The sequence below is a fragment of the Argentina silus genome (genome assembly GCF_951799395.1).
Source record: "Argentina silus genome assembly, chromosome: 6".
Taxonomy (NCBI): Eukaryota; Metazoa; Chordata; class Actinopteri; order Argentiniformes; family Argentinidae; genus Argentina; species Argentina silus.
Genome location: NC_139660.1, coordinates 8,714,238 through 8,736,351, shown reverse-complemented (window position 1 = coordinate 8,736,351; position 22,114 = coordinate 8,714,238). Strand labels below are relative to the sequence as shown.

The window sequence follows — 22,114 nt, the reverse complement described above, 5'->3', positions numbered from 1 at the left end:
GGGGATGGACATCCGCTCCAGCTGTGTTTAGGAATCTGACAGATAGTGCACTCCATTAATTCCCTTTATTAAGCCTCTGGGTCCAGGCCAAGCCAGGGAAAAACGATTGCAGCTGTAACCCTTTCCCTGCTGGCTGTACTGTGCACACATGGCCAGATGTCTCCTTGGGTCTGACTTCAGCTGAGAGTGCCGCCTTCACCCAATGCAGGAACAGGCCTTTCTAGACTGGAGATGATGAATAAAACAGGAGGAATCCCACCTCTACATGAGGAAGACTTGGAATCTGTTCTCATGTTGACCTTTGACCTGTAATAGAAAGAAATCAAAATATGTTGTTGTCATGCTTTCATGCTAAAAATATATCTCATCAATTTCTTCCAAGCTGTAAAAGTGGAAATTGGTAAATTGTAATGATCAGAAATGTGCTCCTTGTTTTCCTAGATGGATCATCCTGTCCTGAAATATTGTCACATTATGTCATTTTGTGACTACCATGACTATAACTTACTGGCTTATGTGAAGTGGATTTAGCTCCGCCACATGACTATTGTGGCAGCAAACTTGGCTCCAGTTGCAAAAACGTTCAGAGTGGCCTTGGAAATTGTTCTCTTGTTGCTTATTGGCAGATGAATCAAAGCACTGTTGTTCCTTGATGTTGTTTGAAATATTTATCAAATGAGACAATATGAGGAGTGGCACAAATCATAAATATCAAGTAATATAAAAGACTAATGCAAAACACATTTGAAAAGGCAGAGAAAGCTTCTCACATCTGAAACATAAGCAGGACCCATGGAACAGATACTCAGAAAAAATAATGGTCGAAACCATATGGAAGTATAAAAACACGCCCAGGAAGTCTGTTTTTGTGTAAATTGCATGTTGACCATTATTACAAAATGGCAGTAGGCGACCTCAAAGAGCAAGCGTGCAGAGGGATTGGGCTCAGCCCTCTTTAGGGGGCCGCGGGGGCCGCTCCAGCGTGAGTGTACGCTGAGGCGAGTCATAAACAGCCAGGGTGTGCAGTGTGCTCACCCCTGGGCCCGTATAAGCCCTGTAAGTCTCTAAGTTAGGCTGGACAGGGGATCAGGGAGGGAACTTGCCTCTCTCCTCCTTTGCTCTTTTTACAGTCACCAATGGAAGGGTGTGTGTTGTGAAGAACAATGAGTTCAGGCTCACTTGGCGACGGGGGTGAAGAGATTTAATGATGCAAGCAGAGTGACGGGCGGAGGTGGTGTCGCGGAGGAGGCTGAAGGGGGGATGTTCTCCTCCACAACAGGCTGTCACAGCGCTCTCTTGGGGGCTTCCTCCATGGAGCATGGCTAATCCAGACCAGCCCCCGACCTCCTGCTTTACAGCTGACTAGGGAGCAGCCGTAAAGAACCCGCCTCTCTGTGGTGTGCAGGGGCGGGGCTCTGGCAGGAAGCCCACACACTGTATGGTTATGAACAATAGCAAACATCCCTCACACTCCGAGACCAGGGACAAGGAGGGGTCATTGAGGTCACCTGGTCACTGAGTGCAGAGGCAGGACTGTGAGGGAGGGTCTTACGCCCCCCAGAGTGATGCTTGTTGATGGAATCGGTTTGACAGGTGTGCTACAGGTGACACATGACACACAATCTGGAGATACTGTCATGCTTGGATTGTTTACCCTCATTGTAATGGAACAACCCATGATTAGTGTGATTTACTGGGCTGTCCAGCTGTAAAACCAGTGTCTTAACTTTGAGATGCATGTTGTTGATCTTGTCCATGCCCTGAAAACCCCACATTCAGGGGGTTCAATGGGTTCAAACACTCACGTTTGAGCACAAGAAAATAGATAAAGGCATGCTTACAATCTAGGATTCCAGTTGATATTATATCACCCTTCAACAGAGGTGTGCAATGATGGTTCCCTTCAGGCGAATTCTTATCAGTGTCAAATATTTGGAGATTATTCAAGCTATCAAATAGGTTCCTTGTGGATGAGAAGGCTGATCTCATGAGAGTCGAAATTCACTGTGGGTCTAAAGGAAATGTACTGTAATAGATATGAACACACCATCTGGTGGTAGTAAAATCCTTTGTCCTGTTAGATTCCTTCCATATCAGACTTAATGGTCTCTGTTCTAGATTATATATCTCAATTCTATATTGTTTCTGTGATCCATGGGGATGCATAGGGTTGAACACTTTCCCTTGTATTACCCTTTGTTAATACATTATTGCAATGGCACAGCAGTAGTCTTACCCTTTCTACCAATGCTGGAGCTGCACCAAGCACCATGATTAGGCTCTGAAACATACATTTACTCATGTACTACAATAAACCTTGTGTGTGGTTGCCATGTATTCAGTTGCATTTAAAAAGTAGTTCCCTTTCCGTTGTAACGTAATTGCCATAATTGTGCCAAAATACTTGAAAAGATGCATAATCAATAGTGCTGTACTTGTACACAGATGTTTCCAGAAGTCCCTTCAAACACAGCTGCTGCTGTGTGCCTTGTGCCTGTAGCCCTCCACCCATGTTTCTCCTTCCTTCTCAGTCCCTAAAGCTGTCACCTTAACAATGGGCAGTAAAATAATCCCTCGTGTTCTCCTGGGCCTCAAACAAAAACCTCTAAAAACACAGAACCGGGTGCAAGCTCACTCTTTTTGTAGTTTTGAAGCATAAAACTCTTGAAAATGTGTTAATAATGGCAGCGAAGCCCTTGGCTCCAGTGTTGAACAGTGAGACTATTGTCCTGGCCTCTTCTAGAGCCTGCTGGAGAGATTAAGCACCCAGAGTTAAAGATGAGGTACTGGAGGGTGGGGGCTGCCGGGTTGATTCGAGGGGCTTGGGTGTGTGGTGGTTTTGGGAGTGTTGCGGAGGAGGGGGGCTCCTCTCTTCCTCTCTTTTTAAATGAGAAGTCGGCAGGGGCAGTCAGAGGCACGCAGTGTGTTGTAGTGCTCTCCCAGCCATGTGGTTTGTGTTAGTGAGGACAGGGTGTCTGGCACCAGGATGGAGAGTGGGTGGTGCGGTGGGAGTAGGGGTTGTGTGAGGTTGAGAGGTTACAGGACATTTGGATTTCAGATATGGGAGAGGAGATGGGATTCCAAAATGAGAAAGACCAGTCCCTTTTGAAAATCTCTGCTTCAAGAGGTGCCTGTGCTGTATTAAGGATGTGGAGGATCTCATGGCTTCCACTTACTAAATCCGCAGATACAAGCAGACACACGCACGCACGCACGCACGCACGCACGCACGCACGCACGCACGCACGCACACATTGTCTACAGTATACCACTTCCTTGATGATGTCCTTAAATTGGCTTTATTCATTTTTCATGATTGTTCACCACAGTAGCATTATTATATAAACATTATTAGTTTTTCTAGGTCTTTTGAGCCCTTACAGGCTAGCAGTACTGTATGTCATGATTATACCTGGTCAAACTATACCCCCCCCCCCCCCCCCCCCCCATACAGCTGGAGCAGATGCTGGTACTGCAGTCGGCAGTGGACTCAGATCAGGAAAGTGTGTCAGTGGAGCACCTGCGACTGCAGAATGAGGAGAGGACCTACCGACTCAAACTACAAGCCTATCAAGAAGGCCAGCACAGACAGGCACAGCTAGTGCAGAAGCTGCAAACCAAGGTACAGTACATGGAGGGGTAGAGTTAACATCTACGTATATCAACACTTTTGTTGACAAAATGCCAAAAATGCAGTATACATTCAATAGAAGTTGCTTGTGTGTGTATGTCTTGTATCAGGTGCTCCAGTATAAGAAAAGGTGTGGTGAACTAGAGGAACAGGTGCTGGGGAAAACCTCTGAGTCAGAAAAGCTAAGACTGTCGGTAAGTCAGAGGAAACAAAGTTAATGCTTCATGATGTTGATCATAAGAAGGAGATATAAACAGCACACTAATCTATGCCTATAGATCACAGCCCATTTCAGGAGTCCCAATCAGTGTTGTTGTTGTGTGTCCAGCTCCAGGCCCACCTGGACTCGTCTGCCCACCGACTGCAGTGGACAGAGCAGGAGCACAGCATGACTGTCCAGAGCAAGCTGGCCCTCCTGGAGGAGGAACAGAAGAGGTAGGCAGAGTAGAGTAGAGCAGCCAGGGGACCCAGGAACTGTATGGGATCTTCTGATGGGTCTGTACAGGCCAGCAACACATGGGCTTTTAGGGAAATAATGTGCAGAATGTTGAAAGCCAGATAAACAAAAAGCCTCACCAGCAGAAAGTCTCAGTTTGGACCTGAACAGAAAGCAATAAATTAATGGAAATTAGAACGATAAGCCTGTTAGAACTTTGCTCCTGTTTTTCTTTTTCTCTCTCTCTCACTCTCTCTGTCTTTCTCTCATTGAGAAACAAAACGTGAGCTCAAGTGTTAATGAGAAATGTGTGGAGCAGAGAAATTCCCGGCGGATCTCTCGGCTTTCCAACTGTGTTCCAAATGCCCAAGCAGGGAGGAGAAGGCTAGGGGGAAAGCAGAGCCTGGCCTTGGTAGATGCTTTCGGCATCCAATTTGTCAGAGTCAATTAGCGGGGCCTTGTTGGCTCTCTCCTCCAAAGCACTTTAACGGTGCCTCACACTGAGCGGGGGCCGACCTCCGCACCTGAAGCCAGCCTTTAAAGCCCTGTGATTTATGGAGTTGCAGAGCTCTAATTGAAATGGTTATGGCAGACGCCAGCCTGCTTGCCAAAGCTCGATCCCTTTTACAGCCTCTACGCTGAGCTCCTACATGAAGCCTACTGCAGAGTTACTGAGTGGTGGGCTCATGGAGCGCCTCTTCCCACTGTCACATAGAGACAGGCTCCAAAACACTAAATTAATTACCTGTTGTCTGTGTTCCATTGGGAAGAGTTACTCCACTTTCCCCCTCCTTTGATCCCCTTAAGAACACTGTCTTACTGTCAAATACTGGTTTGGCTTACTCAACTACTTGCTACACACACACACACACACACACACACACACACACACACACACACACACACACACACACACACACTGAGGAACATGGTGAGCTGGCACGCTCCACTATGACAGGGTGTAGAGCGTGAGAATGATGTAAACATTTCTGTAAATGACTCTACAAGCAAATCTGGTTGAAATTAGGACAGAGTTGACATGGACTTTATAAAACTGTCACACGTGTTCACTCTGTAAGCGTGGCTGGCAGGGGTGGATCTGAAGCAAGGATTTATAAGGCCATAAACGTAGGAGTGGTATAGTGGCCACGTGATTGATGGAGTTGAGTTGGGTGTGGGGTGGGTGGCAGGATGGGGGGAGTGGGGTGGGTGGCAGGATGGGGGGAGTGGGGTTGTTAGTTGTTAGTGGTTGACAGGTGAGGTTGCCAACTTGGTCCTCACTGCCAAGTAATGAGGGCATGTGTTCCCCAGGTGTGCCAGCCTCAGTCAGGTCAATGCCCTCCTACGGGAACAGCTGGAGCAGGCTGGTGCAGCCAATCAGGGCCTGACAGAGAGCCTGTGCAGGGCCCGCGAAGATGTGGAGCATAAGGACAGTCGTCTACGCAGAGAGCAGGAGGTGAGAAGGACCATATAGATGAGGGGTCGAACGGGCAGTCTGTGCTTTAGGCTGAGTGGGGAAAAACAGGAGAAAGACTAAAAACTAAAATCACTTTATCCTGTCTCTGTACCCTCATTGAGCAACTTCTTTCCCATCCAGTTCCCATGGGGTGGGAATTCCATTCATAGCCCTGTTTTGTCAATTCACTCTCATTCTTTGTTCAGTTCATTGTTATGATTTTCGAGCTGTTGTTTCCTGTCAAAACATTCCAATCGCTGAAAAATGAGGGAGACATTTTTGCACGGTGCAAACAATCTGGCAAGATGAAGGAACTCATGCTGTAAATGGTCACATCTGCTGATATAGAGTAAGCCAATAGTTTGTATGTGTTACTGTGTGTGTCCATGAGTGTATATACTATATCTGTTTGGGATCACAATAGGCAAGGGGCACCTAGTGTGCTGAATGGTGACTGTTCCTCATGGTCTTAAAACAACTCTCACTACCCTCCCCCAATCTGACCCCCCCTGTATCCTCTCTCCCTCCCTAGACATGTGCCTCCCGGCTGGGTCATGAGCAGGCCCGTGTGAGAGCTCTGTGGCGCCAGGCCGCCTCCCTGCGGAGCACTTTCACCCAGCTGAGGACTTTTGCTGACAGGTGAGTGTGGCGCGCCGCCAGAACACGACAGGAACCCTGCAGGAACCCTGCAGGAACCCTGCAGGAACCCTGCAGGAACCCTGCAGGAACGCTGGGATCACACTAGCACCCCACCTCTCTTCAGCTAGTCTCTCTTCTCCACCCATGAACTCCAGCCATTAATTGCTGCCTAGCATTATAGGGGTGTGGGGTCAGTGGGGTCGTCCTACTCCCCTGCTCATGGTTTCCTCATGATGGGACAAATGGTTGTCCCAGGTCTATGTTGAAAGCATCCATCAGGTCAAAGCTTGAATACTGAAGACTTGGCTTATGTCATGTTGAAACGATGCGAGCATTGTTGAATAATTTGCTGTAATAAGGATTACTCAGCTCATGGACAGCCATGATCATCATCTAATGCTTTAACTCAAACATGAGACAGTTCAAAGTGAGCCGTGATTTGGAGCTTAATCATTATAGACATCCATCTTTTTCATGTGCGAACAGACCCTTTTTCCTTAATTAAACCAATGAGTTACAACTGTGAAACTGAAAACATTGTGTCTGTTTCCCATACTCTTTCAAACCTGTTTATGAGTTCTGGCGTGTTTAACTATGATTCCCATGTCCACTGACTGCAGGAGTCTCTCTGATATGCGAGGGGAGTGTGTCACCGCCAGCCGCCGCCTGCATGTTGCCTGTATGAACGTTGAGGCCAGTGTAACACAACACAGTGCCCCTAGTGGTCTGGATGTGTCAGTGCTGGAGAGGCAGCTGAAGAACAAGCTCAGGGAGGCTATGCAACTCCAGGGGCGCTGGGACGCAGAGAAAGTAGAACTCAACTCAAGGTTGGTCTAGCTCTCCTTGTCTGTTGGTATTATCAATATAAGGCTTAGACAATAAATGTCTCCTGAAGGTTGTTGTTTTCAGTCTTTTTTAAAATTGGTGTTTTTGAACAAATAATGGAGAGAATAAATAGATTCAAAGAGATTGAACCCTTGCTCAGGAAACATAAGAACCTTTAATTCTGAGGTGTATTGCGTGAGTGCCTGCGTGCATGTGTGTGTGTATGTGTATGTTTCTGCAGGATCCTGGAGCTGACAGACATGGCGAAGCACCTCAGAGCTCAGAGCACTGAGAAGGACGCAGGCCTTGCCGCCATGCAGATCAGTCTGGACAGGATGGTGAGACCCCCAGGGATTGGGGGGGGGGGTCGGACAGGGTGGGGGGTGGTGGGTTAAAAGGGCGGGCTGTAGCCTGGGACCCTAGCCTGGGACCCTCTTGATAAACTCCACCACTTCCCTGTCTGGGGGCAGCAGTCTGGTCTATGTCAGGGCTGCTCTGTCGGCGCCCATTTGACCCCAATGGTTTCCTGCACAGGAGACTTCCAGCACGGAGGACAAGGCTGAGAAGGATGCCCTGAACTCAAAGATCCAGAGCCTGCAGCAGATCCTTCACAGCATTAGCCAGGTCAGCCCAGACCTGAGCATGTCACTCTGTCTAGCTCACCATCCATCATCTGTCATTCAAACATGTCATGTAGCTTTTAATCATAATCAGGCTGCTGCTCTCATGACCTTTTTTAATTTTTTTATATCACCCCTCTTTAGTTGGTTCATGGTGATGATGACAGTATCAGCCCTGACAGTCTGCCCCCCTCCTCCTCACCCCTCCGTGCTCACTCTCCTCAACGGAACAGCACACTGAAGGCCGTTCAGAGTGCCCTCTCCAAACACCAACTACAAACACAGGTCAGACAGCTCGCCCTCAGCCAGCCATACAGCTTACAGCTCACCCCTCAGCCAGCCATAGAACACAACCACTGTTTAATAAAAACTAATCCAGAAGGTGTACCAACCTCACTATATGTACACTATTGGTCTCACATACAGTACAGCCACTGCCTATCCAGTGTATGTGTACTGGGAATGATAGGCCACATCAGCCGTTAACACTGCTATCCTCTTCTCCTCACCCACACCTGTAAACAGGATCTGCGCAGCCGGTTGGATGCTGCCCTGGAGCAGGCAGACACTCTGCGCAGGCACCTGCAGGAGGGAGATGTGGAAAGGAAAGAGCTGGAGCAGATGATCCAGGAGTTGAGGAGGGAGAGCCAGCAGGCTGAGAAAGCTCTTGAGGAGAGCCGCAGAGAGAGCCAGAGATACCGAACCTCACTGGACATCATCTCCAGGTAACAGGCTGCAATATAGAGCTTGACATGGTGACTCCTTTATCGTTCTGACATCATCATACTGTAGAGCTGATGAATATGTCAAAATGGTGCATTATGGGAATCATTTTGTGATGAGCTCTCTTTCTTACTCTTTCTCTCTCTCATACACACACACACACACACACACACACACACACACACACACACACACACACTCTCTCTCTCACACACACACACACACACACACACACACACACACACACACACACACACACACACAGTGAGAAGGGCAGCCTGGAGAAGCTGGTATCTGGCCTACAGCAGGAGGTGGACTCCCAGTGTGCAGAGCTGGAGGTAGTGAGGGGCTCGGGCGTGGACCTCCAGAGACAGAGGGACCTCCTGAGGCAGCAGAGGGATGATCTGGAGAGGCAGCTGGCACGCGAGCGCACCGAGGCTGAGAGAGGGTACACCCGGGGGGGGTTACACAACACAACCTCATCCCTGCTTGTTTTCCACTCTGTTTGTTTAGAGTTCAGATCAGTAACACATGTCATTCTGAGAGCTGTGCTCAGCGCTCTGGGCCCAGATGACATTCTATGAAGATGTAATGCTTTACATTGCATTTCTACGGTCATGCAAGAAAGAAGTGACTTTGTTTTCTTTCTTTCATGAGGTTTTCCCCCTTGCTCCAGAAATCTGATTAGCTTGGAATTAGAGCAGGACATGCGATCCAGAACTGAAGTGACTCTGTAAAGTTTTGACCTTTGGCTTAAGCATTTCTCCATCTCTCCTAGTGGGGATCAATGACTGTTTAGGGAGTCTGTTTATATAAATATTGTTTGTGTGTTTGTGTGTGTGTGTGTGTGTGTGTGTGTGTGTGTGTGTGTGTGTGTGTGTGTGTGTGTGTGTGTGTGTGTTGCAGGCAGAGGAGTCTAGAGCAGCTTGAAGGGAAGCATTCAGAGCTACGCAGGGATCTGGTGACTGTGAAAGAGGCACTGAGTCATATCACCCTGCTGAAGGAGGTGCTGGAGGATGACAAGGCCAGCCTTGTCCTGGCTCTCAGCAAGGTGAGCCTTACTTGACATTGTGTGTCAGGCTGTGGCCTGGTGATCACTAGGCCTTAAACTGTGAAACTGGATACCTACATAACCATGGTATAGATTAAGCCCCCCCTGGTATTTGTGGTGTCCCCTACAGATGGAGACCCAGAGTGCAGAGCAGGAGCTGGCCCTCACCAAACTGCAGAGTCAGGAAGCTGGCCTCCGAGACGCTCTGGCCAAGATGACTGCCCTGAGTGAAGGCTTGGCCAAAGACAAGGTGGAACTCAACCGCATCCTGCTGCAGGTCAGTCTGAGGCAGTGTGAATTCACTGTCATGCTGAAACTACAGCAGACTTGAGTCAGTTCTTAGCACTAGCGTATCTTGCATCCTAAGCCAATTTCACAGCAGACAGAAGATGATTGATGATTGACAGAATGTGCTTCCAGACAGAAGGGGAGAAGGCAGGGTTCGGTGAACGCAGACGGGAGGCAGAGCTTGAGCTGGCTGCAGCCAGGGAGGAGACAGGCCGGCTGCAGCAGGATCTACTGGACCTGACTGCGGAGAGATTGGCCTTGGAGACCTCACACGGCCACGTCCAGGAGGCCCGCCACAGGTTGGAGGCAGAGCTGGGCACGCTGCAGGGGGAGAATGCCCAGGCCCTGGAGCAACATGCACAGGTCAGGCCCTGCTCCCTCCCTCTCCTTCCTCTCTCCCTCCTCCCTCCCTCCTTCCTATCTCCCTCCCTCCTTCCTATCTCCTTCCACCCTCCTCTCTCCCTCCCTCCCTCCTACCTTCCCCCTCATCCCTCCCTCCTTCTTCTCTCCCTCTCTCCCTCCTCCCTCCTCACCCTCCCTCTCCCCTTCTCCCACCCTCCTCCCTCCCTCTTCCCTCCCTTCTCCCTCCTCACTCTCCCTCCCCCCCTCTTCCCACCCTCTTCCCTCCCTCCCTCCCTTCTCCCTTCCTACTCATCCCTCCCTCCCTCCTCACCCTCCTAGCATCTCAGGCTCCCACCACCTGGGGGTATCACGCTGTGTGTGATTAACAGCTTTCAGCAGGTTTATGGGCCTCGTTGTCACATTAAAAACCAATAGGAGATATTGGATACATCTGCCACGGTGCTCAACACCTTCCCCTCAAATGGGATGTGAGTTTTGGCCCTGCTCCGTGTTTTATGAGTAACTTGGGAAACGGAAAGCAGGGGATCCTCGTGTACAAATGTGAGCTGGGAAGGATAAATAGATATTACAGACATATAATATCGGACCAGAAGGGGATGAGTGAAAGAACCAATAAATTAACGCCTATACCCACCCCTCTTAAGCCAGATCCCAGATCTCCCTGTTCCTTCTTAGAAACAATGGAATGAACGCTGTCCTGTTTTATTATCTGTACTATGAAACTGGGATATCAATGTTGTCCTCGGCTCCAGTTTTACAATTCTAAACAATTTGATAAATCTCTTCAAAACATTTTTAGATAACTTATCTGTGAAAACAAATTAGCCGTGTACAAAACAAGTCCCGCAATGGCCTCTATTCCACTCCAGCTCAATGGCCTCTATTCCACTCCAGCTCAATGGCCTCTATTCCACTCCAGCTCAATGGCCTCTATTCCACTCCAGCTCAATGGCCTCTATTCCACTCCAGCTCATGTTTTATCCCCTTATTGGGAGCTATTCACACTCACAATATTGGTCTAATACTTCCACTTTATATTTATCCAAGGAGAGGCTGTAAGACAGCCTGTGCTAATATTTAGTTAGTTCATTTTCAAAAACAAATTACAACGATTATTGCTTTTTAAACAGTGCTATTGTACTGAAATATTAGATGTTGAGGAGGTCGTTTTAGACCGAGTCGGAGCCTACCTTTGCAGGATGTGTAATAGTATGTCAGGAAATGGACTTTTAGACACAGCAGGGAAAACTCTAGAATTACAGGGAAATATCTGAACATCCTGCAAGTTGACAGGTTAAAGTAAACATTCCTGCCTTTTTACAATGTAGCCTCAACTTAACAACTTGATTCAATCCAGTAGAATCAGCCTTTGATTGACTTGCAGTGTCCCATTTTTATAATACTGCTGAAGATAGAATTTCATGCAGTGAATAGCCTAATCTTTTGGATCTCTTTACCATTTGTACTAAAACTAAACTAAACTCAGAGAGGGTGGCTTCACAGAATGTATTTAATATATCTGTGTTTTTGATACCCTGTGTATACAGTACATTTAGCCATGCTACAGCCATGGCTATATAAAAGTGTGTGTGTGTGTGTGTGTGTGTGTGTGTGTTCATGTGCGTGTGCGTGTGCGTGTGCGTGTGCGTGCGTGTGCGTGTGCGTGTGCGTGTGTGTGTGTGTGTTTGTGTATTTGTGTCCAGGCCAGCAGGCAGATACAGGCCCTGTCAGAGCAGCTGTCTGTGGGCCAGAGGGAGCTGGACATGCAGGCCACAGCCCTGCAGAGAGCAGCTCGCCAGAGGGAGGAGCTGGCCAAGGACAAGGCCAGCCTGGGCGTTCAGCTGACCACTACTGAACGCAAGGCCTGGGGACTGACCCTGGAGTTGGCCACTCTAAGGTGTGTGTACATGTCAGTGAGACTAACTGTGTGTGTGTGTGTGTGTGTGTGTGTGTGTGTGTGTGTGTGTGTGTGTGTGTGTGTGTGTGTGTGTGCGCGTGTGTGTGTGTGTGTGTGTGTGTGTGTGTGTGTGAGTGTGTGAGAGTGAGTGTGTGTGTGTGTGTGTGTGCACATATCAGTCACTACACTGTAGCTTGTGTCATGTAAAAATAAGCTTTAAGTATGATTTTTTATGGAAAGTATGCCAACCATGGATCATTGAATTTTACTGCATTAGGCATCCAGGGTTTCAAAGATCCAGTGTTCAGAGCTCTAACGACTTCAACACTGTACAGTATGTGAGTATACTGTAAAACATACTCCTCCCTGGCCTTCTCTGTGCTGTCGTCCAGAGCAGAGAAGGAGTCCCTAGAGACGGCACTGTACGAGGGCCAGGAGCTGGCCTCGTCTCTGGAGGGGGAGCGCACCCGCATGGAGGGGGAGAGGCGGAGCCTGCTGTTGGCTAACGATGCCCTGACGCGTGAGTAACCCCCCAGAGCCCCTACTGTCCTCCTGTGCCAAGCCTCTGGCCACAAGGCCTCTCCAACAGCCCACCTGAGACCCATATTTCAGCTGTGAGCTCTGCAGCAGCTGGGCTGAGGGGTCGCTGCCGGAGCTCCTCTCAGCTGACCAGGGTCCCCCACACCACACCTGCCCTGACACCCACGGATGAGGAGTATAAGGCTAGCTGCTAACATGCTTCACAGAAAGCTATAGAGGGTTGTCCAGAATGTACACATGGATGTTCAAAAATTGGAAATTGGAAAATTCTTGATTCTGTTTTAGACAACCTCAGCTTGTCCCCATCCTTAATGAAAGGTATGAATGAATGTTTAAAAGCATGTTTTGTTTGTGTGTGTGTGTGTGTGTGTGTGTGTGTGTGTGTGTGTGTGTGTGTGTGTGTGTGTCTGTGTCTGTGTCTGTGTCTGTGTCTGTGTGTGTGTGACCAGGAGAGGTGGCTCGGGTGCGGGCAGATGCTGAACTACAGGTGGCACGTGCTGGGCAGGAGCGGGAGCTTCTGGAGGGCAAGCTGACACAGGTGGAGAGGAATGCCCAGCTCACCGCCAGCAACAGAGAGCAGAGCCACAGGGAGCAGATGGAGGCTGAACGCAGGGACAAGGTATAGCTGGAGGAACACGATAACTGCAGCCTGATAAACTCAACCGCTACCTAACACATCATGGCTGACCTCTTATATTGTTGTTTCATAACTCACGCATCCGCCTATCTGATAGCATAATGCTGATGTAGTGGTCATAGATGTCTTAAAAATCAATCAATATATACTTTGTCACCACAGTATCTGTAGCATGCAAGTACAACCCTAATGCTAATGACTTAATTCACGGTAAGTGTGTTACTTCATGTGTGCGGTGACCAGGAGCAGCAGTGCATGGAGCTGACTGCTCAGAGGGAGCAGGCTGTGGAGCAGCTGCGGCGGGAATGTGAGGAGCTGCGTCTGCACAGTCAAGCAAAGCAGCAGCAGGTGCAGGAGGAGATGGCCAGGCTGCAGCAGGACTGCAACGACAGCCTCCTGCAGGCAGAGAGTCACAAGCAGCAGGTGTGTGGTAGTCCTGCACTCGGCATGAGACAGGCCTGGCTCTGTATGGAACACCAACAATGTCTTTATGTCTTTGCATTTTTCTTGTCTCTGATTACTTATTCACATAATTCAACATAGCAATGTATAGTACAGTACAGCACAGCACAATCCACACTGGAATTTAATGATATGATGCTTGTGGAATATCAACTGTCTGTTACCCGTGGCTGTTTCCAGGCCCTGTCCCAGAAGGAGGCAGAAAAGGCTGCCCTGACAGAGAGGCTTGCAGCCCTGCAGCAGCAGCTTGTCACCGCGGGCATGGAGATGGAGCGTGTGCGAAGAGAGGCCCTGAGCCGCCAGGAGCAGGATAGGGTACGGTACACATGGCAACCATATTGACAGTTTCAATAAGACAAAAATGTGAATCAGTGAAAATCACCATTATAATAGCTATGTTTATTAACAATCTCTATTTTTCTCCTTTTTTTGGTTTTCTCTTTCTCTCTTTCTCTGTCTCTAAAAGGATACCATAGCTGTGCTGCAGTCTGAGCTGCAGGACTTGCGCTCTCGCTTCGAGGAGTCTCTGAGCTCCCATGAGAGAGCAGAGAAGAGTTTGAGTGAGCAGGTTAGAGAGCTGAACCAACAGAGAGAGCTGGCACGCCAGGAGGTGAGCTAGCACCCCTTATCCCCTTCACTCCCCAACAGAAACACCACCTACACCACCACCACCACCACCACCTACACCACCACCACCACCACCACCACCACCACCACCACCACCACCACCACCACCACCTACACCACAACCACCACCTCCACCACCACCACCACCTACACCACCACCTACACCACCACCAACACCACCACCACCACCACCACCGCCACCACCACCACCACCACCACCCCCACTACCCTCTTGGTTCTGTCTCTGAAAGAGATCAACTGTATCAAACAAAGACCAATGTAATACAGCACATGCATGATGTTTGTGCAGTGGCACCGATGTAGGTGGGCATGTTGACCCATATGGCAGTCACTTCCTCACTCCTTCACTCATGCCAGAATGAAAGTGTTTTATGAACTTGGAGAGGTAGAATTGGGTGGCCTGGGAGAGTATAGAGAGTATGGGTAGCTAGCATTGTCACTAGATAGATGGACATGGGGGTGCTTGTGAGACCAGGGGGATGGGTAGGGCTAGGCTGACAGGCTTGTTTGAGTTGGCATGGTGTGGGAGGCCCGGGAGGTGCTGCTAGGGCAGTCGGAGGGGAGTTTGTACCAATTAGTACCAGTTCAGTAGAGAGCCATTTACCACAGGCCTCTGTTGACATTGGCCGTGGCTACAGCGCTTTAATACCTTCAGGATGCCACCAGGTGCACACACACTACAGAGGTCGGCTCAAGAGGGGGTGAGTAGAGGAGAAGCAGAGGCTGTCTAATGTCCTCTTAAAGACACCAGGTCAGCGGTCCCCCTCTCGCTGTGTGCTTCCCTGGGGAACCCGTGGCCGTGTTGGGCTTTGTGCAAACAGAGCGCTGCTGTGAGAGACCATAACTTGGGCTCAGTGACATGTTTGCTGATGCAGTGATTTTTTATGACCCTGCTATAACATGTGTGGATTCAAAACAGTCCAGAGTCCCCTCCCCCCCTTTCATCCACTTGGGTTGTTTGAGTTCGGGATTCCAAACACATCATCCTTGGGCATATTGGAGGAATAATAACCTCACAGTTACCTCATTGGATAGAGCCCCAGTGTTTTACAACCCTGAACATTCAATAGCCAGGTCTCCCTTGAAAATGTACTTCTTTATCTCATTGAGACTTTCTGGTTTAAACAAAGTTATAAAAAAAAAGCGTTTGAAGATAAAGAATGGGAATCTGAACTTGTCTTGTCTTTGCTCTAGTTCTGCCTCCCTAGCCTTATCTTTGTACATTAAGTAAGTTACTGTGATGGCTGAGAAGAGGAGTGTAGGGATTTTGACATCAGTATTCAGTCTTTGAGAGGGCCATGACCACACTGTCAGATATGGCAGACGCCCTTGCTCTTCCCTTGTTTGATTATTTTACTAATCCCAGCTCAGAATTCTTCTGTCAGACAATGACAAAGCAGGAGTGAGAAAGTGTGACAGGGAGGGGGGGATGGGGGGGAGAGAAAGCACGAGGGAAATGGCGAGGGGGAGGGAGAGAGTCCGGCTCTTGGTAATATGAAATCAAAGTTTGAGTTAACCCCTTGTGTAAATAAGCCAGTGGGGGAGTGTTTATTTTCTCCCCTGCAGCAGCGAGAGGCTGGCTCCACTGGGACTGGACAGAGGTCCCTCACTCCCATCTACACAGCACAATACTCTGCTGCTCTGCTCTCAACCCCCAAAATAAAATAAAATAAATTATGATGGGCTGGAACGGCAGTGGATTATTTTTTCTCACATTAGAATTTATGAGAAGAAAACATCTTGTGTGGCCTCTGAACACATTGCCCCCTCCCCCTTCCCCTCCCCCACCCCTTGGAGCTGCTGTTGATCATGGTCCCTGCTGAGGATTCTTTACATCACCAGCTACGAGCTGCAGCAGCAGGGAAACAGCACCTGGCTACAAGCCCAACAACCTCTTATCCATGGCCAGATATGCTCTGTCCTCCCCAGCTCTCTGGCTGAACTGCTATGCTCAACATAATGCCATAAAAAGAAAGAGACAACTTCTCTTTTTTTTTATAGGTCATATCTGTGCATAGAAAGCAATTGGTCTTCACGTTGAGCTCTGAAGCCACAAGGATCAGTTCAGAGTGTAGTGTTTACCTTCACTTCAGAAGGAGTGTCCAAAATACAAAACTGAAATGAAAGGATCATACCATTATTTAGCAGGTCCTGAATGTAGTGTTTGCCTTAACCATAGATTACCCAATGATTTGCATTCTATGGTACTGTAAATTATCTGCAATCATCATGGTCTTCTCTGTCTCCCTTCTCATCATCTTGTCTTCTCTGGTTTGTTAAAGGTGGAGGGCCTGCGCAGGGACCTGCAGGAGGCAGAGGACGGGCGTGATGTGGGGCGCAAGGAGCTCATCAAGGCCCACAGGGAGATGCAGGAGTGTGTTCAGGAGAGGGACAACCAGCGCAAAGAGGTCCTGGACCTGAGGAGGCTGCTGGGGGACGAGACCCGAGACAAAGAGGCCATCCAGGCCTCCAATCAAGAGCTACGGACCTCCATCAAGAGAGCAGAAAGCGACAACAACAGGTATAGGAGGTGTTCATTCGTTCATAGTTCTGTTGGCTTTTGAAGTGATTATGATGGTGACACTCACTCCTTGTATTTCTTCAAGTTTGAGGCGAGGTCTAGAGGAGAGGGAGCAGAAACTGGGAGTTTTAGAGGAGTGTAAGACCTCCATGCAGGACGAGGCATCGCAGCTGAGGAGCACCATGCGAGAGCTGGAGAAGTCTCGTCTGCAGGCGCGGAGAGAGCTGCAGGAGCTGCGCAGACAGGTGGGTGTGTATCTGGGTTAATAGGCTTTACCAAATGACCCATCCTAACATTGCAAATAACATAAACATTACAAATGTATCTTGATAGTTTAATGCCATTTTTTGTGATGTTATGATTTAGGTCAAAAACTGTACTGTATGGTGTAGTGCAAACTCATTGAACCCTATGTTTACCTACCCAGGTAAAGACCCTGGAGGGAGAGAATTCACAGTGTAGTCAGGAGCTGCAAGTGCTGCAGGCACGGGTGTGTCAGGAGGAGCAGAGGGAGGAGGAGGTGCGACATGAGGCTTTCAGTCTGAAGCAGAGAGTCCTGGAGATTGAGGCAGGCAGGGAGGCCGCCCTGAATGAGGTAGATGCCCTGGGGGTTAGTCTGCTAACAACATGCTAGAGCAAACATTGGCTCCATTCACACATACCTACAGAATACCTGCAATATTCCTGCTGAGGGAGCACACTGTATGTATCACTTTACAATGTACAACTTGACTGTTATCAGGCAGGATTTTACACTTTTTCCTTTATTTTTAATTTTACATTCATGTTGACCCCACACATCCTTTCCATGTGACCTGTCCTTCTCTATATTCCCCCTCTAGGCTGCGGGGCTCCAGCGTCGGGTGTTGGAGCTGGAGGAGGCAGAGCGACATGGGAGGGAGGTGCTGCAGGAGAGAGAGGCTGGCCTCCAGCAGAATGAGCAGAGGCACAGAGAGGAGACCTCCCGTGTGGAGGGGGCTCTGGAGGATGCCAGGGCCCAGGTCAGGGAGCTCACCCTACGGGTCAGCCTGGCAGACGGGCGGGCACAGGGCCTGGAGGAGCAGCTGGGCCAGGGGGATGCCATGCGCTGGGATGTGGAGCACAAGCTGGCTGGCCTGTGTTCGGCTCTGCGCCGCACCCTCGGTGTTGGACGCACAGGACGCTCCTGCACCCCTGTGTCCCGCGGACGGAGCCCCTCCCCTTGGAGAACTCTCTCACCAGTCAAAGGTATGGTTTCTTGCCCTGTAGAAATTCTTTACAATGTTGCATATTACACTGGTGTTATTCTAATTAATGTGTCAACATACTGTACAATATGTAATGTATTTTATTATAGACACTTAGCCTCACCACAGGTGTCTCAGTGAGTATGTGTCTGTACGTGCAGGAGGTGAGGGCGTGGCAGATGGCCGTGTTGCCAGCAGATCCCCAGGCCTCTTGCCGTCCCCCTCCAGTGGTGGTGGTGGAGGTGGTGGTTGTGATGATGGAGAGCTAGATATGGAGACTGTCCAGACAGCCCTCCGTGACTTTCAACAGGAGCTCAGGGACACACAGAGAGACAGGGTACATGTTCACCACCTCAATACGTATAAAGCTACTACAGGAGCTAAGCCAAAAAATGCACCCTCCTCAGTCCCCTTTCACTATTTATATTTTAGAGACGGACTGTGCATTTTTTTTTATAGACCTGATTACCATGCATGCTGTACTTCAACATAACTTCCGAGAGCATTTGATTATGAATTTTAAGACTGATGGAGCATCTATTCTGCAGGAGGAAGCCAAGGCCCAGGTGGTCGGTCTGAGCCATCAGGTGGCGGAGCTGCAAAACAGCCAGGACAAATCAGGAGGTCGACTACAGCAACTGCAGAGGACCCTGAAGGAATTGGAGGAGGGTGAGAGAGAGCACTCTGACCTGGAAAAACATGCATAACATTCCAGAATAGTGCCGTATTGAGGTGGCGTCTGTATGTGTCTTCCAGGGAGGAGAGAGGTGTCAGAGCGACTGTACGGGGCGCAGACCTCCCTCTCTCTGCAGGAGGAAGTGACACGTCGCGGGGACAGGGAGAGGAAGAGCCTGGGAGAGGAGGTGGCCAAACTGAGGGCCAGCCTGCAGGCTGCTGAAGCTGACACAAGGGCACTACAAGTAAGTAAAGGGGTGATATAAAATACACCATCAGACTCCCAACGCTAAATATTTAACTGAAGATGTGTGATGTGTGAAGACTGTAATGACTTGTCACCTCTGGTCCCCAGGAAAAGCTGGAGCACTCCCGGGCCTCAGAGGCTCGTATGGAGGCAGAGCGACGGAAGCTGAAGGAGTCCCTGGAGGCAGCGGAGTGCCGGACGGCCCGTCTGGAGCTATCCCAGCGCACACTGGAGGGGGAGCTGCAGCGGGCTCAGCTGAGGGCAGTAGAGCTGGAGGCGGAGGTGGGGGTGCTGCAGCAGCATTTGTCTGAGCTGAGGAGGGAGCTGGGGGAGACCGAGGGCCGGGCGGCTGGGCTGAGGGTGAACGAGGAGAGGCTGGCTGTGTCGCTGGCCCGTGTGGAGCTCCAGGAGAGCCAGCTGAGGGAACAGCTCCAGAGCCTGTCAGCCTCACTGAGTGACAGCAGTGCCAGTGCAGGGGCTATGCAGGAACAGACTGCACAGCTCCAGAGAGCTCTGACCGTCAGTGAACAGGACCGCAGGATAATGCAGGTAGAGTACTGTATATAACCAAACCCCACCCACCCCTAGAGCAATTATAAAGGCTTAGATACATAAGCTCTGGATTTAATATTGGATTTTACATGGAAATATGCTCCATTGAATTTAAGGTGAATATTTGTTATGCCTGAGGAAAAACTGAAAAAAGTCAAATAATTGACTACTGTATACTGTATACAGGTTTTCCAACCCAATCTAACGCAGAATGTTTTATTGAAACTTACCAAAATAAGATGAAGTTTGATTTACGGTGCAGCTATGTAACCTTTTCAGTTTTGTATTTTTTTCTATTTACCTTTGCTGCCACAGTCTCCCTGAAGGACCTCAATGACTGTGCAATAAAATGCTCGGGCAAGCTCATTAATTCTCCAAGAGCTCCTCAGGAGAGCTTTTAGGGTTTAGTTTGGGGCTGTGCTTTAAAGATGCTGTGCAAACAAAAACACTGCATGCTCAGTATAAATCTCTTTTATTTTGCTCAAGACCTGTCAGCCCATGCCAATAAAAAGGATGGAAAAAATCAAGACTCTCGCCCACATTTCTGAGCAAAATCTAAGAGACAGAGAGAAAGAGAGGTGGCTTGGAAGGAAAAGATGGGAGTTAGGGAGGGATAGGGCAAAGAAGGGATGTCATTAGTGTACATTTATATTTAAATAAAAGTCCCTTTGCTCAATATCTGTCCTTTATTCCTGTAGGAGTGTCTGGATAAGACACGTGATGCCCTGTCTGAGAGTAATAGGCTCAACCACACTCTGACAGAGCGGGCCCAGAACCTACAGAGGGCCCATGAGGACTCAGAACTGAGGGCCTCCGAGCTTGAGAAGCAGGCCAGAGCACTGAAAGAGGTGAGTGGGGCTACAGTAGGTAAGAAGGAAATGCCTGTGGATGATGGAGAGGACTCATGGACTGGGATGAAAAATACTTTTCCACAGCTGCAGTAGCTTTGAAGTCAGGACCCTCACTCTTGTGCTACAGTGTATGTTTCTGATGTTCATAAGTGACTGTCTGTTTCCCAGGCCCTGAAGCATAGGCAGGAGATTGAGCTGCAGGCCCAGGAAAGCTCCCAGCTGCTGCAGAAGGAGATGGAAGACCTCCAGGACAGGGTGGCTAGCCTCCAGAGCTCCCTGCAGAAGATGGAGGGCCAGCGGGCTGAGCTGGAGAGGGTCCTGACACGTCTAGGCAAAGACAAAGCCTCGCTCAGGAAGACACTGGAGAAGGTAAGTTCTCCTTCTCTGTATATTCTTACCCTATGTGTGAATGTTTTTGTTAATTCTCCCCTGGTTATATCCCCTTGGAGATCAATATAAGTTTGTCTGTCTCTATTTATCAATCTATCCATTGATTTTCTCCAGACCATTCGGTCCAGATATGACCCCATATTATGGTTCACATCATTCGCCTATCATTCTAAGCTCCATCTTTCTGGCTCCTCTTGTGCGTCACATGGATAGAACTGTCCTTGAATGATGGAAACATGTAAATGTCCTGTGAGAAGCAAGGGGGCCTGCTACATGCATTACTTGTAGGGCACGTGAGAGCCGGAGGGTCATGGTATGGTAAAGCCATTCATGGTGTGTCTCTCTCCTGTCCCACTGTCTGTCAGGTGGAGCTGGAGAAGCTGAGGAGGGAGGAGGAGGCAGTGTCAGCTGGCCGAGACAGGGACCAGCTGCGGCAGACAGTGTGCGCTCTGGAACAGGAGTTGAGCGAACAGCAGGTGGAGGTGCAGAGCCTACAGGTGAGAGAGAGGCAGGACAGCTCGGAAACACCAACAGAATGACAATATGAGGAGACAAGTACACAATGTTTTCAGTCATCCCAGATCTGTTGTTTGTTATTGAGAATTCACAGGTCATTTTCAGTTGAGTGTGATGTGTATCATGTACTGTGTCCAGGCCCAGATGTCCCATATAGAGCGCTCCCACGCACAGCGCCTCCTGGAAGTGACATCCCGCCATCGTCAGGAGATGGACATGGAGACAGAGCGGCTCAGGGGCACTCAATTTCAGGCAGAGCAGTCCCTGGAGACGCGGGAGAAAGCCCACCGACAAAGGGTCAAGTGTCTAGAGGAGCAGGTACTATATGGATCTTACTAGGGAGTCTTCCACGTCTGCCAGGTCAAGCCCTTGCTTACTGCTTCTTTCTCTCTATCCCTTGTACTGTAGGTGCTCACACTGAAGGAACAGCTGGAGCAGGAGATGAGGAGGAGGCAGGCCTATATCAATCAGATGCTACGGCCAACAGTGTAGGCTGCAGGAACCTTGTGCGGGATGTTCTGAAATATGGCCCTCTGGGAAAGACCTCCCTCCTCATCATTCTATTGGCAGCTCCTCAAAAGTATTATGTGTTACACTGGGAATCAACAGAGAAGCCCATCCAGTTTCAGCAGAACACACGCTCACGCACGCACGCATGCACGCACGCACACAAGCTTGCGCACACACACACACATGTACACAGGATTTCATTAATCTGGAGGAAAAATTCAACAACAACAAACAATGAAAGTGCTGTTTCTCAGTGAACTGGAAGTGCCCAATTGTTTTAAGGATTTGCTCTTAGTCAGTGTTTCTGTGTTTAGCTCAGTTTTTCTAAAAACACATCAATGTCAATGTGAAGATGCCAATGTGAAGATTTCGTTGGTTGGGCTTCAGTGTTATTTCTCAACCCTGCAGTG

At 49.2% G+C, this 22,114-nt stretch overlaps 1 protein-coding gene across 1 annotated transcript in view; it reads left to right on the top strand.

The window, feature by feature from the left end:
- Positions 1-21,686, top strand: part of crocc2 (ciliary rootlet coiled-coil, rootletin family member 2) — a gene marked incomplete at both ends in the record, with an annotated part of 31,006 nt that extends 9,320 nt beyond the window's left edge. The window contains 33 exons of the mRNA XM_083671584.1: positions 3,455-3,622; positions 3,742-3,825; positions 3,960-4,066; positions 5,379-5,523; positions 6,056-6,162; positions 6,783-6,989; positions 7,229-7,325; positions 7,522-7,611; positions 7,752-7,892; positions 8,133-8,332; positions 8,596-8,778; positions 9,237-9,381; positions 9,512-9,658; positions 9,802-10,032; positions 11,736-11,929; positions 12,322-12,449; positions 12,919-13,088; positions 13,350-13,529; positions 13,749-13,883; positions 14,035-14,178; positions 16,499-16,737; positions 16,823-16,982; positions 17,165-17,332; positions 17,580-17,964; positions 18,125-18,300; positions 18,512-18,632; positions 18,720-18,883; positions 18,994-19,434; positions 20,136-20,285; positions 20,457-20,657; positions 21,044-21,175; positions 21,333-21,512; positions 21,603-21,686. Of these exons, the coding sequence (XP_083527710.1) occupies positions 3,455-3,622; positions 3,742-3,825; positions 3,960-4,066; positions 5,379-5,523; positions 6,056-6,162; positions 6,783-6,989; positions 7,229-7,325; positions 7,522-7,611; positions 7,752-7,892; positions 8,133-8,332; positions 8,596-8,778; positions 9,237-9,381; positions 9,512-9,658; positions 9,802-10,032; positions 11,736-11,929; positions 12,322-12,449; positions 12,919-13,088; positions 13,350-13,529; positions 13,749-13,883; positions 14,035-14,178; positions 16,499-16,737; positions 16,823-16,982; positions 17,165-17,332; positions 17,580-17,964; positions 18,125-18,300; positions 18,512-18,632; positions 18,720-18,883; positions 18,994-19,434; positions 20,136-20,285; positions 20,457-20,657; positions 21,044-21,175; positions 21,333-21,512; positions 21,603-21,686 (5,604 nt within the window). The remainder of the gene's footprint in view (positions 1-3,454; positions 3,623-3,741; positions 3,826-3,959; positions 4,067-5,378; positions 5,524-6,055; positions 6,163-6,782; positions 6,990-7,228; positions 7,326-7,521; positions 7,612-7,751; positions 7,893-8,132; positions 8,333-8,595; positions 8,779-9,236; positions 9,382-9,511; positions 9,659-9,801; positions 10,033-11,735; positions 11,930-12,321; positions 12,450-12,918; positions 13,089-13,349; positions 13,530-13,748; positions 13,884-14,034; positions 14,179-16,498; positions 16,738-16,822; positions 16,983-17,164; positions 17,333-17,579; positions 17,965-18,124; positions 18,301-18,511; positions 18,633-18,719; positions 18,884-18,993; positions 19,435-20,135; positions 20,286-20,456; positions 20,658-21,043; positions 21,176-21,332; positions 21,513-21,602) is intronic.
- Between the last annotated feature and the right edge of the window lie 428 nt (positions 21,687-22,114).